General features: G+C 36.3%; 1 protein-coding gene, 1 long non-coding RNA gene and 1 pseudogene across 2 annotated transcripts; 1 reads left to right on the top strand and 2 right to left on the bottom strand.

The window, feature by feature from the left end:
* Positions 1 to 1,902: 1,902 nt before the first annotated feature.
* On the bottom strand, positions 1,903 to 4,905 carry LOC147498285 (uncharacterized). The gene is made up of 3 exons (XM_086563195.1): positions 4,782 to 4,905; positions 3,660 to 4,687; positions 1,903 to 2,769 (listed from the first exon to the last, which is right to left on the bottom strand). Exons 1-3 carry the CDS (start codon positions 4,903 to 4,905, stop codon positions 1,903 to 1,905), a joined length of 2,019 nt encoding a protein of 672 aa, XP_086419321.1.
* A 5,200-nt stretch (positions 4,906 to 10,105) lies between these two features.
* On the top strand, positions 10,106 to 12,027 carry LOC147498284 (putative glycosyltransferase At5g03795; annotated as a pseudogene).
* A 24-nt stretch (positions 12,028 to 12,051) lies between these two features.
* On the bottom strand, positions 12,052 to 18,632 carry LOC147498283 (uncharacterized). Its single transcript, XR_015194265.1, has 3 exons — positions 18,441 to 18,632; positions 16,854 to 16,919; positions 12,052 to 12,329 (listed from the first exon to the last, which is right to left on the bottom strand). It is a non-coding gene; the product is annotated as an uncharacterized LOC147498283 (long non-coding RNA).
* Between the last annotated feature and the right edge of the window lie 297 nt (positions 18,633 to 18,929).

Below are 18,929 nucleotides of genomic sequence, written 5' to 3'. Positions count from 1 at the left end.
TAACTTTATCGACACAAACCAACATAATTTCACTAGGGTTTAACCAAGGGTCTCGGTGTGGCTATGTGATGGATGGGGGGCGCCTGTTAATGGTGTTAATTTGGATGGGGACGTCGATTGCTTTACGCCTACGGGAGAGCAAGCAAGTTTCTAGTGAATCTATTAAGAAGGTGTGCGGGGTTAGAAGTTCACCACATCATTTAAACCCACTTTATCGATGGAAACAGACTTTTAAAGGTTCTGGACTTACAGGGTTATCTCACTACACTACCTAAAACCAGCCTTCCAAATGTTTAAATAAGCGAAGCGAAAAAGTCTGGTCTCATTCCCGAATCGAGCAAACTATCAAAGCATGCATGAACAAATTACGGTAACAATAGAGAAGCAAATCAGAGCCGGATATAGGGTAGCATATTTGATCTAGTGTCAGTTTTGCTGCAGAGAGTTGAAGATAAATCATTCAATTTGTTTCAATCTTTAAGAAGATGGCATGAGTTTGTTTTTTCACCTTGTGTATCGGTTTCCAACACTTTAACTTTCTTGAATGTATCAGTCCTAGCATCCCCCTTTCGCTTGGATCCAGAAGTCGATAATACCTCAGTTCTGGTCAGTTGCAGGTGATCCAAATACTGGTGCGCGACTTAGTCCTATAACTATGTTTAACTTAGGGTACACTGCGACATAAACAAACATAATTAGAGCTGTGTCAGGTCAATTTTAATATCAAAAATATAATAGTCATTAGTGATTCAAAGACTGGTGCGCGACTTAGTCCTATAACTATGTTTAACTTAGGGTACACTGCAACACAAACCAACATAATTAGAGCTGTGTCAGGTCCATTTTAATATCAAAAATATAATAGTCATTAGTTTTAGAAAATACCTTTAGTGTTAAAACCTTCAGATGGAATTGAACACTTCTTTATAGACAATGTTTTGTGTGTGTCCTTCAGGCTCGTTCCCATTCCTTTTGATCAAAAACTTCAGTCCCTCTCGTGATGTTGTTCTTGAAACTGCAACATATAACTGTCCATGCGTGAAAACTGGTGTTGGCAAATATATTCCAACTTTTTCGAAAGTTTGTCCTTGGCTTTTGTTTATGGTCATAGCAAAACAAACTTTTACAGGGAATTGCTTCCTTCTGAATACAAACGGCCATTTCGTATCGCTTGGTGACAATACTGTTCTTGGAATGAAAACTGGATCTCTTACTTTGTTCCCTATAATAATATTTGCATATATAACTTTCGAAGCCAATTTTGTGATGATCATCCTAGTACCATTGCATAGTCCGTGACTCTGATTAATGTTTCTCATTAACATAATAGGAACACCAAGTTTTAAATCCAGTTTGTGGTTTGGTATGCCGGAAAATTCAAGAGTGTTTAAGAATTCTGTCGGGTATAGAACATCTTATTCAGCATGTTTACCTTCAATTGGACTTAGTGAGTCTGCACTTAAGTATGTCTTCAGTTCTGTCGGGAGTTCTGAAATTATTGTAGAGTTAATTTCATCAACCGTTTTGTTCCTCGGGGCTAGAATGCTTCTTTCTTTGAGATACTGAACATCTGTATATTTGTTGACCAAATCCGGATATATGCACGACACAATATCTTCTACTGGGTCATCACTCTCAGGAATAAGCAAGTCTTGTGAATTTTGATCCAAGTTGATTCCACTTCATCACTCAATCTAGAAAAAGGTGATTTCCATCTCCAAGGTCTAAAACCCATTTTCTAAACTCTTCAATAGAGTTTGTTGTAGAAATGAGTCTATATTTCCAATCTTGAACAAGATGTTCTCGAGTTAAGTGAAAAACTTTGCGGTTTTCCATAATTTTAACTTGTTGATAGAAGCATCAACAACATTAGTTCTTGTGCCTCTTGGAATGGTGGTAATATCATGCGAAATCTCCTCCCATTAGGAATGTTTTACCACCAAATTCTTTGCCTTGTGATTTAAAAATGTCCTCCAGCGTACGGTTTACAGCCTCAAATCCATGTCTATGAGTCATTGGTGCTTTGTCCCACACTATTAGATCAGCTCGCCTGATAAGGTTGTGTAATAATGTCCCTTGAGAGATGTCACAATTGGTGTTTTCATCAGTCGGAATAACAATTTTAAACCTAGAGTGAGCTGTCCTTCCACCTGGAAGTAGGAGTGCAGCTATCCCAGACGACGCAACTGCAAGAACAATTTTTCCTTCAGACCGAAGTTTAGAAATTATTGTTTTGTAAAGATATGTTTTGCCAGTTCCTCCGCATCCGTACACGAAAAAAACACCTCCTGATTGAGACTGAACTGCATCATTAACAGAGTTGAATACCTCACGCTGCTTAGCGTTCATTCCGTTGTTAAGAATCTCATATTCTTTTCGCAACTCATTGCAGTCGTAGTCTAATTCTTCAGCAATCAATCTGTTTTCTGTGGAGATCCTTGAAGACATATCAAATTTCGGGAAATCAGGAATGTTTGTGAGAGATAATCCTTTTTCAGCCATAATTTGTTCAATTTCACAGAGAGTCTCATTTCTAATCTGTTCTTCAGTGAGTTGGAGATTCTCATTATTGTTTTTCTTTCTGTATCGAAACAAAATATCATCTCCGAGGTGCTTTTGATGTTTCTCAAAAAGTTTATCAGGATAAGTCACCCCACAAAGCAGTATCAAAGTGACGAACAATTGCCTTAAAGATTTTGGAAGTTGCCAATGGCTTGCTTCTTCCATAGCATCATCCCATTCGATGTCGTCCTCTAGTAGTCCATGCTCCTTGATATAAGAATTTAACAAAATGATACATTAGAATTTGAATATACAAAATATAAATTAGTCAGTAATTTCAATTTTTGATTTTGATACAGTGAATATCTTTGATAGTAACTTTTTGGCTAATTATTACCTTGTTAAACTTGGTTTTTTAATTTTCAGGTAATCCACCCTATTCATGAACTGTAGTTTTTCTTGGACGAATATAGTAAGTGAATGCCTCTTTATCTTTGCTAGGGCAATCCTATAAAAACTATATATTTGATACTTGATGGTTACTTTTTCCAGTTTTTGAACCTTGAATGTCTCAAACGGCAGGATGTCGTTATCAAGTTAGAAATTGTCAGGTTTGTATCTATCCCATAAAGTGAACTTTAGCTATCATAAAATCATCTATTTCTGGACTCGATAATAGAAATGAAAGCTTATCTTGGTGTGATATGAACGTAGGCTCTATGCATGACTTTCCTTTAAGTGATGCTAATAAGAGGTGTCGCAGTTCTTGGAGGTCTAGCTCCAGAGCATCCTTGAGGAGCTATAAGCTGTTGAACTAACTTTTCATATCCATTATTTCGTAGGAATTAACAATCCCATTCTTTTGTATCTATGCCCTAGTGCCTATAAAGATAACTATTTATCATTGATCTTAATCATGCCCCATTTTTATCTTATGTTATTTACAAATTGATATTCTATGTTTAATTCTCCATACAATCATATGGTGATGATATGGACTCCTAGTACTTAACCTTCATTTGTTATAGCTTCAGCTATTTTAATGCATTTACAACATATTTATCCAATCCTTATTGTTTTTAATTTATAGATTATGTACAACATATTTAAGTTAGAAACTAATATAAACTAAAGATAAAATGTCATTAAAAACATACCTGACATGCAGCTTTGAAAGTTAGATAAACTTTTCCATTAACAGTTTGAATATCCTCATAATTCAAAGGGCCTTTGACAATATTCAGCAATAGCCTCAAATAGAATCTCTCTCCTGATGTGGGATGTGCGTAGTACACACATCCAACTTTCTTCCCTTTTTTCCTTGGCTTCCACTTCTTTTCTTTTTTATTCGATACAAATTTAGTAGGAAAATCAACATACGCAAGATTCCTGGCTAATTCTGGATACTCAACATTTGCCGTAAACCACTTTGTGAACTTTGTTTTTGAAGCATTTTCCCGATTTATTACATCTTTTGGATAATCTCTTTCACTATAATAAACCAAATGCTGACCTTCAAGATGGAATGGTAACCTTTCATCGCCTGGATTTCTGTATTGAATATCAAATTTCAATAGTCTCCAAACCGCTTCCGAAGCAGATAAGAAACGACAGTCTAAGAAATTTGCAACTTCATCAACATCCTTTACTATTTGATGATTACTGTCGTTGTCTGTAACCAAGTTTTCAACAATAATTGTAGTAGCTCTGTCTCTTCCCTTGTTAATGTATTTGAAAAGGTACTTGATTGATCTGGCCTTGTTGCAGTGTTCGACATTAATATGAGCTTGGTACTTTACTATCAAATCTACATTGTGTGGAACAGCCCATCTGTTATCAACTTCTATTTTCTTTTTCATTGCATTCCGATTGTTATTCCGCCTCCTGTAAATTGTGAATTCATTGTCATCAATAGTTGTCTCTTCACTAAAAGGTTTTGGATAGAACTTAGTACACTTCTTCTCTTCCATGCAAGGGGAAGCTGGGTTTTCATCACCACACGGTCCGTGAATCATGAATTCTACAACTGATTCATATGCAATTTTGTCCTCAATTGGGTCGGGTAACTCAGTAGATATGAGCTTATTGATTTGAGAAGGAGTAGTAGGCTTCAAAGCGTTGTCCAAAAAGAGTAAAATGTGAGCATGTGGTAAACCTCTCTTCTGGAATTCAATAGTGTATAATGCTGCAAAACATTAATAAAATTATATCAAAGTAAAATGAGTATTATTTTGTTAAGTATAAATTACTTATTAAAAAAAAAAGTAAATCTAGGATACCTGCCCAAGCTTTTCCAAATCGTTTGCGCTTTTGTAAGTTTGTCATCAGTTCATGCAATTTAATCTCAAAAACTCTTGCAACAATATCGGGAAAATCATCGGGTTTATAACCAGGAGCTACCATGTCTATACATCTTTGAATTTCTGGCCATTTGGGGTTGCAAGTAAAAGTAATGAAAAGATCCGGTGCACCAAGCAGGTTCGCATGATATTGCAATGGCATCTTGATAGTTTTGTATCATATAACGGGGTCCTCCTGTGAAAGATGAAGGAAGAACTAATCGTTTCCCTATACAACCAGGCTTCGCGTCACCAGCAATAGCAGCATCTACTAATCCTTGATACAATTCTGCACGAATTGTTTGTTGATTATTTCGAACCCATTCCATTCTACTTTGTTAAGTAGCTGTATAAGAATCTACACAAAACTGTTGTCTCAACTTCTTTCCACGAACCACAGTTTGGCCTTCATTGTGTCTCAGTTGCAATCTAAAAGCATAAAATTCTCTCATGCTAATATTTTTTCTTTTTCCAACTACTTTATTGATTCTATATGGAATGTCAATTCTATATCCATCTTCAGCATGGGGGAACAAAAGTGGATATTGCATTGCCATGAAACTTGGAAGTAATTCATTGATTCTCTTCAATCCAAATCCTTTCTTGTCGACAATAACATCTCTATGCTCATTAAATTCATCACCATTACCAACAATTAAACCAGCAACTTTTATTGATGATGGTAAATTATAAAGTCTTCCATCTTTTTGTCTTCTATTAATCAGTTTTATGCTGATGTCTGCTACATGACATTCTTTAAATCTATCCCTTGCCATTCTATAAATCTCAGTGAGTTTGTTGGTAACATTCAACATATCTATCAGTCCTTGAACAATGCTAGGATCTAACTCGTCTCTTGCCCTCTTCTTTACAATTTTCTTACTGAGTGAGTTCAACCTGTGTGAGACTTCATTTTCTGTATCATGTATGTATAACTGTGCAAACCTTGGACGCACTCCTTCTGGTGGAAGCAAAGTTCCTATTTTATTGTGATTTTGTCCTTTTATTTTATAAACAAAGGGCCCCTTTCCATTGTTAATTGAACTCTGTACTGCACCACCAGTGGATGTGAACGCAAACATGGAGTTGTAGATGCTGATGTTTTCCATGTAATTTGAAGATTTCTGTCCACCTTTGCAATCCAATAGATTTCTAAAAAATTCAGGAGTTTCTTTTAGAAGAGGCAATTGAACCTTGCCGTTCTGACAACATATTGAGAATTTAGGATTCGTAGGTTTTTTGCTCATATCATTCCTTTCTTCATACCAGACAATAGCTCCACAATGAGAACATATTGAAGTTGGACAACCAATATCTAAAGGCTCAAAACAACTTCCTGCAAAACAATTATTAGATTATTTTATTGCATACACTAAAATAGCAATACGGTATAATTTAGTGTTAGAACACTTACTTGTATGTGAAACTTCCAAATCACAAATACGTGGCACTTTTGGATTCAAATCATTGACATCGTCATCTTCAGAATCAGTCCCACTAATCTGTGAGAGGTAATCGTCGTCATTTATATTAACATCATTCAGTTGATATGAATGGAACTGATTTGGAGAAATACCAAGTCTCTTATTTCTTAATATTTGACTTCGTTTAAACCGTCGTTCTCTAGCTCTTTCTTTAGTAATAACTGTTTAAAAAATTTAATCAGTCACAAATAATAAACTAAAAGGTAAATTATGTGATATTTTGATCATACCTCTGTTTTTTTTTGGATTAATCTTGCCAGATGGATTTATTTTCGTCTTCTTTCCAGCCTTTTCCTTCGTTGCTGTACACAAAAAAAAAAGATTACTTGATCAAAACAGGAGTCTGCAGCACAATAAATGCAGAAACAATTTGTTTAATCCTCAAAATAGACAGGGCAACTAATTTCAGTACATAGACAACATAAGGTAGAGTTTACTTCTATTAAAGCATACATACTTCGCTTGTTTGGTTCTTCTGGGCATGTGACCATATCTTTTTGTTTTCTTTTCAAATTAGTTCTCCTGTTCTTGAACCAATTATTTATTTGTTTTTCAGAAATAGGACCATGTTGTATGAGATCATTGGTAATATTTTGTATTCTATCTTTACATGGATTGCAGGTCTCTCCATCAAAGATTTCATTCAAAAATCTTTTTTGAATTGGTTTTGGTGTCCAACGCTTAATGATGAACATGGAGGAAGAGAGGGATAAAGATGAATGTGATGAATATTTATTGTAAACTGCGTGAATTGGAGATGAAGAATATAGAATAGGTATTAATTTCTAAGTTTTTAAACTTCTATCGGTGGAAGAGTTTAGGAAAAAGTGGACACTATATAAGTGCAAATTGGGTGTGTTTAGGAAATTGACGTAGCACTCTAGGAAATATTTTTTCTCATTTTTTTTATCGCAGTTTGGTTAGGACCAAGTCAGTTTTTGTCTTTTGGATTTCGCATCAATCACCCTTTCTTATTTTCAAAACAGTAGGACCTTGAAGAGGTAAGTTTCCAATACTCGGAGTATTGGTATCATCCCTCCTGCATGGTTGTAACCTCTCAATTGCTGCTCCGGTTGCCTCTCTAACTGCCGTGGGGTGGAAAGGCATTGGAGCAGAATCCTTCTTTTGTGGCCACCCTTGCTGCCTCGATACCCTTTGCAACCAATGTTCTTTCTTCTCTTGTTTGTCGGATATGCTCGTAGCATCCGTTTCCAAAACTTTAACTTTCTTGAATGTATCAGTCCTAGCATCCCCCTTTCGCTTTGATCCAGAAGTCGATAATACCTCGATTCGATTCGAGTTCTGCGGGTGATCCAAAGACTGGTGCGCGACTTGGTAAGGGTGAGGTAATTAAATCTATAATCCATTCTTTACACTCTGTTCTGTACTAAATAGAAGATTATGTAGAGTGTAGATTGCAGTCGCTCCAATAACCTGCGATGAGAAACGAAAAAAAATCAGAAAGACAAAGAAAGATAGAACTAAATACATGCATAACAATAGTAAATAGGAAAACAGAAAGCCTCACCCATGATAAGCATCTGGCTATGTGGTTGTAAAGCTGTGATGCATCCCTGTATTGGGTGAAGTACGCAATGTCAGCTGGGAGCCGAGCTCCATGAACTAACCCAATAGCAACGTCATCCATGAAAGTAGATTGGTCAGCTTTCAAGGGTACCTTGAAGAGGTAAGTTTCCAATACTCAGAGTATTGGTATCATCCCTCCTGCATGGTTGTAACCTCTCCAACTGCTGCTCCGGTTGCCTCTCCAACTGCTGCTGTGGTGGAAATGCATTGGAGCAGAATCCTTCTTTTGTGGTCACCCTTGCTGCTTCGATACCCTTTGCAACCAATGTTCTTTCTTCTCTTGTTTGTCGGATATGCTTGTAGCATCGGTTTCCAACACTTTAACTTTCTTGAATGTATCAGTCCTAGCATTCCCCTTTCGCTTGGATCCAGAAGTCGATAATACCTCAATTCCGGTCAGTTGCAGGTGATCCAAAGACTGGTGCGCGACTTGGTAAGGGTGAGGTAATTAAACCTATATAATCCATTCTTTACATTTTGTTCTGTACTAAATAGAAGATTGTGTAGAGTGTAGACTGCTTGTTAGCTCAAACATAGGCGATATTCTATCTTCTTGACAATAGAAGTATTGTGTTCTGCATAAAATTAAGTAGACCTTGTGAACAATCTTACTATAAACATAAATAGATATGTTTAGTGTGTGGCAGGGTTTTGCCGAACTTGAATATGGGATGCTGCGTTACATGGGAGCTATTGATGACACAACTCTAGTTGTCACTACGCTAAGGATTCGACTTGTAAGTTGTAATCCTTTCATGTATAGCTATTTTATTTTAGCAAATAAAATAAAATAAGGCAATCAATTATGCTGGAAACCTTTTAGTACTCGTAACACTGCAAGTATAAGGTTACTCATTACTGTAAACTTTCACTTCTTGAGCCACTTAGTTAATCAATAATGTGAAAGACGCATTACATTCGCTTTCTCAGCTTGTATTTAGTTAAACTTCAGTTAGTTAAACTTCTATCGGTGGAAGAGTTTAGGAAAAAGTGGGGAAATATTTTTTCTCGTTTTTTTTTATCGCAGTTTGGTTAGGACCAAGTCAGTTTTTGTCTTTTGGATTTCGCATCAATCATCCTTTTGGCAGTTTTTCTTCGCTTTCTCTTCCGGGCCACTGTTGAACATTGAAACAGACATCAAAAACTACACCTGAAAGCATGACATGTTGCTTGATCACAGATGAGCAGTGCAATTCAAGACCACTTAAGGTATAAAGTTTTGCTTACACTTTTTCTTTTTTGTGAAAGCTCCTACCATATGCCACGCTTTTCATTTTAGCAACCACTGCATATGATTCAAGGTTCAGGAATAAAAGAAAGATGATTGATAAGTAATGACTTGAAGAATAAAACAGAGCGGAAAAATAGTTTCTCCATTCGTCGGTCCATATATATCTCTCACTCTTTTTACCCGCCAATTTGAATTGATATCGAAGCTAAACTCGCTTCCGATGAAGAGCACCTGGTAGCACGTAGTATTCATGAATACATGTTAGTTGGTCAACATCGTTATGGAATTTAGAAATTCTAGGCTGTGAGCTACTTCAAAAATATCTTCGTGGAATCTTAAAGTCAATGGTGTAGAATTGTGGGGTGTGCATTGGCAAGGGGTCGTGTAGTCATTGACATTGAAATACCTAAATAAGTTTGAAGGTTGTTGTCGGAGAACCATACCTTTTTCCTTGTACGTTTGAGTAGTTCTCCCCCTTTAAGAACAAAATTTAGTTCTGATGATATGTCCAGTTCTTTGCCTTCCTCTGATTGTTCCTCAGTTGAAGCAAGGACTGAAGTCTTTCATCCTTTTTGCAATCTTGCCTTGAAAGTTGAGACTCCTCTTAGGGCTGCATTAGTAACTTTTTAAAAGTCATGTACTGGTGGATTTCACATCTTGTTTATAATTTCAAACTTTATTGCTCTGTGTGGACATTTTTATGTGCTCATTTCATTTTCATTAAGCATATTATGTTTTACATGTTGTGGGGTTAGGCTGCATTATAAACATATCACCTTGTCTTCGACTCTTCACTCCAACAAAATCTCTATAACATTTAAGCTTATAGACCTATTATACATTATACACTCGATAGTGGTTACAGAGACATTGTTTGCCGGAGCTGCCATCAGGTTGGGCACATGAGCAGGGATTGCACGGGGGGCTTGATGATATGCCACAACTGTGGTGGATGTGGACACATGGCATATGACTGCCTATCGGGCAGATTAATGGAGTGTGCAGGCCGAAGGTACTGACACTTTCGAAATACCATTTGTAATTCCATCAATTACTTGTCTATCAAAAAAATGAGTTAGTTCTGATAATCCTCTTATAGCCCTAGTTAAGGTTTTCGTATAAAAATGGTCTATGTAACCTCGATTATATAACCAATTATATATTACATTTAGTATTAGTATTTTGTCCCAAAAAATTCTCCTAGGACCTATTTTAACAAAAAAATGGATTAAGTTAAAATTCTTCAAATATGAATAAGCGGGACCATATAAAAGAAACGCTATAAATATTACGTACATAGTGTCTATGGTGATTGGTAACCAGAAGAATAATAATCATACTGTATGTAGCGACACCATCCAAATTCTCCCACATAATGACCGTAAGGAGGCCTTTGCCTTATTCCTTTATTGTACTGGAGATATTGTGGACAAACTGATGTAGGACTATTATGTGGGATCCAACTACAGGGATATTCGAGTTTATTAATAGTGGTGCATGCGAATTGTACGCTTTTTGATTGGTATGCTTGTAAAAAGTTAGAATTTGAATTTGAATGTAAAAAGTTTCATTCTAGCCGGAATGATTCCCTCGTCTGAGAACCGCCATTCACGCACGAAACGGAGAAGTAAGCGGCTGAGTTAGCCTACCCTACTATACAATTGAGTAGGGGTTATAGTAGGAGAGCGAGTTAGCTAAGACGCTTGGGCTAATAGAATCGATAAGAGAGTCGGTGCGGAGCAAAGGTTAAGGTAAGAGTTCTTTACTTGAATATTTCAATTTGATAAATATTTGCAGGAGCTATGAACTGATGGAACAGACGCTCAAAGTATACACCTACAGGGAAGGTGCAAGACCCGTCTTCCACCAGTCAGAAACCAAGGTAAGCAATTTGGTGCTTAAGGATAGACATTGAATAAGTTTTTGATAAGATGCTCAGCATTATTGTATAGAATGAATGCATATTAGAGTCCTTTGAAGCTTCAATGCTAGAGTTGGAATCTGATTTTACGGGTCACTGCACACTGTTTTGTTAACATTCCAGTTGAACTTGAACCATGACAGACTTGCAGTTATAAGCAGAGTCACATTTTGCATTCAAAATTTTCTTTGTAAAGTGACTACCCTCGAGTCCAAAGATGAAGTTTAACTGCAGACTCTGGATTTTAATGTACCTTCTTTCAGTTCTTTGGAACAAACCTGGTGGAGCTGATCATTTTCTTATTGCTTGTCATGATTGGGTACACTTCTCGTGCCTCCTTCAGACTTAAATTTCACCATTTTTTAGTTGAGACTCCAATTTCTTGTGTAGTCTGATAAATTGTGTATTTCCCAGGCCCCACATGAAATGGTGCGACATATGAGTAGGTGCATTAGAGCACTCTGCAATGCTGATGTTAATGAAGGCTTTGTAATTGGCAATGCTGGAGAAATTTACTCAGAAGACCTTCTTTATTATATTGGCAAATTCAAATTTCTTGATTTAATAAAGGTCTCTTTACTACGAAATCTTGTGTCTTAACTACGACTTATTTTGTCTGTATTACACATCAGCTCACCATTAACCGTTTTTCAAGACCAACTTTGAAATGGGTAAAACAAAAACAAGGCAAATTATGTCCAGCACATGAAGAACATCAAGTATTGTATCTGCGCAAAGGGTTTTGAGGTGAATAGCCAAAGAGTGGTTGAGGCCATCTTTTATGAATGTGTCCCTGTGATTATATCAGACAATTTCGTGCCTCCCTTCTTTGAGGTTTTGAACTGGGAGGCATTTGCAGTATTCATCCCTGAGAAAGACATTCCAAACTTGAAGAATATTCTCTTTTGAATACCAGAGGATAAGTATAAAACTACTTCCTCTCCTATAATGATAATCATTTAAATAAGAAATTGTTCAGAGAATTATAACAATATGAAATAAGTTCAGAAAATGCGAATCATTTAATGAATTGTACAAAAGGGTATCAGCTTGACATGTAAAAGGTATTAAATTATTTCTTTCTATGATCACACTAATGCAATTTATTTTTTCAATAATAAATCACACTAATGCACTCAAACTTTATAATGGTTTTGAACCCACCCTAGGGCACTAACGACTTCAGCTTCTCCAGATAAGTCTACTCAACTTCAGATTCTCCAGATAAGTCTACTCCTCTTGTACATTAACGCTGCTAACTCTGACTAACAAAATAGAAAAGAAATTATAAGAAACAAAGAACAATAGAGACTAAAATTAAAACTGGCATATTTTCCACAGAAAACTACTAAAACTACTTTGAAGCGGATGATCATTGATACTTTAATTTATTAAAGATGATTCTTACCCCTACCTGATCCCATCCATGTATTCAAGCATGGACAAAGAATCAAAGATCAATCCAATGAGTTGACACAACAAAATTGTAATGCAACCTTCATCTTGTGGGATCAGTGAACCTCCTTATTCTAGCCTTCCATAATTGAACTATAAAATGTATGAATGCAATGTAAAAAAGCTCCTTAGTCTTAGTGGTAATGTTTAAAGTCCCCTTAAGGTCCTCCAGCCAAGACGACAATTCTCTAGCAACGCTTAAAAGGAAGACGGTTTATTTTTTTTACGAACAATCCTCTAAAATTCCTCCTAGCTAATAACTCAGCTATTAATAGCATGATCATTGTTCTAGAAGTGAGCCTAACATACATCATCTTGTTTCTCATTTGACGCTCACACTTGATGTAAGTCAAGACCAAGTAGTGATGCTCAACAACATATTGAAACTCATGCATAAGTAAAAGAATGTGTAAGAGGCAAACATGTACTTTCTAAATTTGCACTGATTATAACTAATCTTGATTTACTTTTCTAAATTTGCCAACATGTAGTAGAACTGGTTATAGCTTAGTGATAACAGCAAATGGTTCACAAAATGACAGTGATGAAAATCGAAGTAGTTTTACAATACATTATACATTGATAAGAGAAATTATAGTTAATGAAAAAACACAAATTGTGATTTATAAAACCGATAGCCATCTATGTCATGTCGAACAACCTACGAACGGGTTGCGTTTCATAATTGCATTATAATATATTTCCACTCCAACTTTTATAAGTCAGATCTATATTACATGGAATATAGTGCATACTTTACATGTTCTAGTTTTATTGTGTATGATGTATTAAAAAGCCTTCTCTGTATATATACCATTGCCTCTCCCAGACTCCATTCGAGCAGATCCACGTAACACATGGAAGTAAACGATAGATTTATGAACATTGTAAGGAAAGAGACAGGGTGAAGCATGTTTCAATTTTCAATCATAGAAACACTGAATGATCAATATCAAAATTATATCAACATCAAGAGTAATCATTCAAATAAAACAACCAATATCAAAATTATAAAGTAGATATCATTAAATCAACTTAGTGAAATTAAGCAATTAAGTGAATCATAGAAGATCAAAGAAGAATAAAATAAGAAATAAAAGACAATACCTTGTTCGGTTCGCATGTGGTTAAAACAATTTCCTATACTTTAAAAATATCTTAGGCTGCCAAAAAAACCAGAGAAAGTCTTGATGATCAATTTTTTGTTTGTTGTCAGTGAGAATTGTCCATAACATGTCGGATAATGAGAGGCGCATCAAGCTAGTCATATCTTTGCTCATGAAGTGGCCCAAGAATAATCTCATTCGACTCGCAACATTTTACACAGAATGTTTGTGGACTGGATGAATAATGTTGATGATACTCTAGTAGTCTTATTGTAGTTTTTGTTGTCGTTGTTTCTGAGAATCCCCATCCCAACCATTGCAAGGAGCACGACTTTGTCGGACATGGTGGGTCTTTTTAGGATCCTACGCCATGAACGCATGTCTTTTTTGGGGTTGGAGTTTTGGATTCTATAGATGGGGGATCGTCTTCATCAGGTATTACAAAGTTGTCTTGCTGCGGCCAACCATTTGGATGTCTTTGCTGCTTTTCATCGGGTGCCGAACCGATGACCGTGATTTCTTTTTAAAGCCAAACAACCCCGCAACAATTTCCACCAAAGCTGCCCCGGTGTTCGGGATAAGCTTCCCCGGTGACACAAAGAAGGCTTCTTGTTGCACCGACAACAAAGCTTCAAGAATGCAGTTTATTAGAGAAGACCTTTGAAGATTTCTGAGGATAATGAAAAGGGGAAGAAAGAACTAACCTCAAATCTGTCAAACAAAAAATCAAGGGAATAGATAGGGTCGTCTGCTGCCTCGAGATCAAATGAGAGAATTAGGTATTTAGTTGTAAAGAAAGGATGTAGTGAGGGTTTCTAAGATGAAAGCACCGATCACTGATCTTGCGTTTTTTTTTTTTTTTTTTTTTCATTTGACGAAGTTGGGTTTTTGGGTTAACGTCTACGTAAACTTATCTTTTGCTCTCCTATTTTTTCGAGGCTCTCCTATTTAGTAATTAGTTGTATGACGTGGGCACTCTCTAAAGGCTCTAAAAATAGAGCCAAGAGGGTACAGCTATAATATATATCTAAGGATTAGTTGACTTTTATTTTTTCCTTTTTTTCCCTAGTCACACGTGTGGTTAACAAATGTAGAAAATAAATGTTCAGGCAACTCAATTCATTTTTTCCTTCGTTATTTTATTGTTTTTTTTTTTCTAAAAAGAAACTTTGTTAAACTTCACCTAAGATTAGTGTGGAAACTATTCTTCGTGGCGTAAGAGTTTTAGGAAAATCGTTTTAGGTGGAAACTATTGTTTTTAACAATTTAATTTATTGTCTCCTATTATTTCATAATTAGTTATAGTGTTTAGGAAAAGTTGGAGAATCTGTGAAACTCTAGATGAGATTGTTTCTTTCTTTATATCATATATTTTTTCGTAATTAATAATAGAGTTTAGAAAAAGCTAGTCTCTGTCAGTGCTCTAAAAATAAATTGGTGAGGGTATAATTATAATATATATCTAAGGATTTGGAATTCTTTTTTTTCCTAATTAGTATTAGAGTTTACAAAAAATTGGAGACTCTGTGAAGCCTTGAAAAATAGAGCCAAGAGGTACAACTATAATATATATCTAAAGATATTTATAGTTATTTTTTTTTTTGTCTTTTGGAATGGTAATCAGAAGAAAAATGACAGATCTACATTGTGCAGCTCAAGATCAAACAAACCCAAACTAAAATCAACCAGAAATAAAGCTAAAATCAACCAGAAATAAAAGAAGTTACATATTGCTTTACCTAGGACAATGTAGTTTGCGAAATATAACTAATTTCTGTAATAGTTTGAGCAGTTCAACGAAATTCCCTTCGTGTGTGTGTTGAGGGGGGGGGGGGGGGGGCATGTTCAGATAAGTATGTTAAAGCTGAGGTCTCATCCTTTTTAGAACCTTACCTATGTTAGATGGCCACGCCATGTTTTTTAAAATAATCTGTGTAGGATATGTATCAACATGTCCGCGTCGGACACATATTGTATGTGATATACCCAATGTTGTCAACTCCTGAATCGAAACGGGAATCGTTTTCCATTTTTACCGAATCGTAAATCGTATCAAGTCGTAAATCGTAAGATTCAAGCCATAATATATATAGGGGTTGTAAATTTTTTACATATATGAATATACCATAAGAAAACTACTAATCACTTGGAGTTTGGAGTATAAGAAAGTAGAAATCCTAAGAAAAATCCCCAAATCTCTATTCTATGGTCGAAATTTATGAAAAATTACTGAAATTTCGTTGAAAATGGGTGAAATTTGTCTAATTTTCGAAATAGAATATGGGCTTAAGTTATATGGACCTGACCCAAGTCTTATTAAGTTGGATTGGACCTAACCCAGGTCCATAACTCCAAAACTCTAATAACGCAGGTCCATAACTCTAACCATGGACCTGAACAACCTAACCCCAGGTCCATAACTCTAATAGCCCTTCGTTCTCAAAAAAAAAAAAAATTGAGGAGACTAGACCTCCAAAAAAAAAAAAAGGAAATGAGAATAGAAGAAGAATTAGAAGAAGAAGAAGAAGGTGAAGAAAAAGCGTGCTGTAAGTTTTTTCGATTTCTTTCTATCTTCTCTTCTTTTTTTTTTTTTTTTTCTCTTGATCGTACTGTTCTTTTTTTTGGAATCGAAGGAATCGTTATTATTTCCGATTCCTACGATTTTGCGATTCGAATCCCGATTTTTGACCGATTCCTATCACTAACGATTTGTTGGTACGATTCTGATCTTTTGAATTACGACTCGACTCGAGTCGTACGATTCAAGTCGAGAATTGTAGGACTTTGATAACTATGGATATACCTCAGTTTTTTATATTTTGCCGTGTTAGACACTTCTTATCCGCCGTGTCGAATACAAACACACGTATCCGTGTCAATGTCTTCCTTCCATAATTTGCTTATCCAAACTATGTAACACAAAAATATCATTCGAGGGCCCACGTGTTTGGGCGCATTCAAGTACTTTAACTTATACCGTGTCATTATAGAGTTCCATTCAACATGAAAACTTTAACTTATACCGTAGTTCATAGTATAGTAATACATTCGAAGCTTTCGGTAGCTTGCTTCCAAGCCGGCGGCGACGCGAGGAATCAAGAGAATTAGTCTTGCTGACTTGGATTTTCCATAAATATTTCAATAAATTTTCCATAAATATTTCAATCAATATTTTAATTTCTACAACTCGAACTTACAAAGTATTAGAGAGTAAAGAAACAAACTTACCATTCTGGCTGCCCGCATCTCCATCATGAAAGCTTCTTGTGAGTTCCTAATTGGTGGATCATTTACCTACAAGAAGAAAAGCTAAAAAATTTGGTAGCGTTGCAGTCATTGATGCAAGGAGCCAAGGATATGTGGATCTGAACATAGTATCTGGTGATATAAATCCTTCAGTAATTAAAATCATTGCACAGATTTGATAGAAAATCACATCAAGAACACTGAAACACAAAGATAAACCATAGTTCCCACTATAAAGAAGATCATAACATCCCAAATATAGAAAAGAAATTCCAGTTCAGCTTCAATTCATAAAAGCTGGCCCAAAACCATGGAATAATCCACACACTCCCACTTTCTCTTCATTAGAGTTTTCACATTAGGTAAAAAAAATGACTGAATACACTCATGAACTTCGAGCACTCAGGCTACGATTAATTACGCCTGGCCCAGTCTTCCAGCTCTTAGTGGCTCTACGTCCCTACAGAGATTTCACAATAGAAAAAAAGATATTTCTTTTTCTATTGTGATAGGTCCCTATCACCAACAGGATCAACGGCTAGTTGATGCTCCCCATGCCCTGTGCAGTTACACGACAATCAAGTGGGAGGATAAGACAGATGTGGTTTTCAGGGTCAACTACATGAAGGAGGCCGTCTTCCTATGTCAAGCTCCTGTCTTGACCCACACCTGGGATCAACGGTGAATATTGCTTAGTTGGACCAATCTAGACGACTAGACGGAACATGGTGAAAGAGGAGAGAGAAAGGACCTATTTCAGGCCACGGGACCGAACTGTGGTAGGGCTAATGCGCCCACGCTAGATTCTCGAGATACATGGGCCGTCTTGCAAAGATCTTCGATCTGAACTTTTGCATCTACTCTCTCTTAGAGGATGAACCACGCATTCAAAGAAAAACAATAATAAGTATAGCTACACAATTCTGTTTCCATAAGCTACCTTGCTTAAATAGCAGCTATCGCGCATTATTCACTCCACTTCCTACTTTTCTCCTTGATATTGCTCTCATGTTTGTGCACAGACTAAAAGCTGACCTCACAATGTTCCAAACACGCATATGTGTGAAGATTTAATCCAGTACATCAAATATCTACCCTGTTTTGAATTCCAGACTTTTCTTTTCCCCACAAAGGTCAGGTCATACGAGATGTTTCTATTCTAATATAATTATTGTGCTCCTTGTAGCATTCCTATTTGTCTACTTTTTAAAATTTTCAAGAACATAAAGGTTCTCGATTGGTGGGTGACAGAGAGATGATATAGTCATATAGCGTGGGACTCAGAACTGAAGTTGTACATAGAAGTTGAAAAATGTGCCTAGTCCCCTTACTGGATATGAACTAATGGTGTAAACATCCACCAACATTACGTTTGTAACAGACTATTTCTAACACATAATTGCAGTAAAACGGAGGGTTTCGAATCCACAGACCAGCCAATGTAACGAACCTTTAAAAAGACACTACTACTGTACATTTATTTATGCACATTCCATAAAGGTAACCAAGTTCATTTTGTCAATTAAATTTATATTGCCAACAAAAACTTAATAATATAAAGAAGCGTACCTGAGCAACGCTAACTAAGTAACCAAAATTGTCGACGATATTGTTGATGTCATTGTCAACTCTCTGCAACAAATTCTTTTGTTTCTGAGCTGTTGCCGCATTGCTGCTGAAGTGGGTCCAGTGTTACCTTGGACCCCACCACCTCCTCCTCCACTATGACCAACTCCTCCTCCGCCTGTGTTCATCTTTTACTTAAACACTCAAAGACTCACTCAGTGGCTGAATGGACAATTTCATGTGATATAAGACCATGGCTTACAGCAGGCCCAATCCACAGTTTGTTGGATCAAGGCCTAAGCCCAATCCACAGTTCACTGGGTTGTGGTACCATTAAGAGTTTACTATGAGTCTTGGACACTTTCGTTTGGTGCATGGAACTAGCCGACTAGCAGTTCCTATATAATATAGGGTTTTATAAATCTGTACCCCTATTTTGAAAAGAAATTAGACTTGCCTCCTAAATTCAGGAAAATGAGACTTGCCCCTCAC

The sequence above is a fragment of the Coptis chinensis genome, chromosome 5, assembly GCF_015680905.1.
Source record: "Coptis chinensis isolate HL-2020 chromosome 5, ASM1568090v1, whole genome shotgun sequence".
NCBI lineage: Eukaryota > Viridiplantae > Streptophyta > Magnoliopsida > Ranunculales > Ranunculaceae > Coptis > Coptis chinensis.
The sequence above is the reverse complement of the archived record's forward strand: the minus strand, read 5'-3'. Positions and strand labels throughout refer to the sequence as shown.

Bases quoted from the DNA above. Each gene is read 5' to 3' on its own strand.
- LOC147498285 (XM_086563195.1), bottom strand. From the start codon at position 4,905: ATGGTAGCTCCTGGTTATAAACCCGATGATTTTCCCGATATTGTTGCA. The intron at 4,688-4,781 runs GTATCCTAGATT...AATGTTTTGCAG, and splicing joins ATTTGGAAAAGCTTGGGCAG to CATTATACACTATTGAATTC. The intron at 2,770-3,659 runs GTATGTTTTTAA...TCTTATATCAAG, and splicing joins CTTTCAAAGCTGCATGTCAG to GAGCATGGACTACTAGAGGA.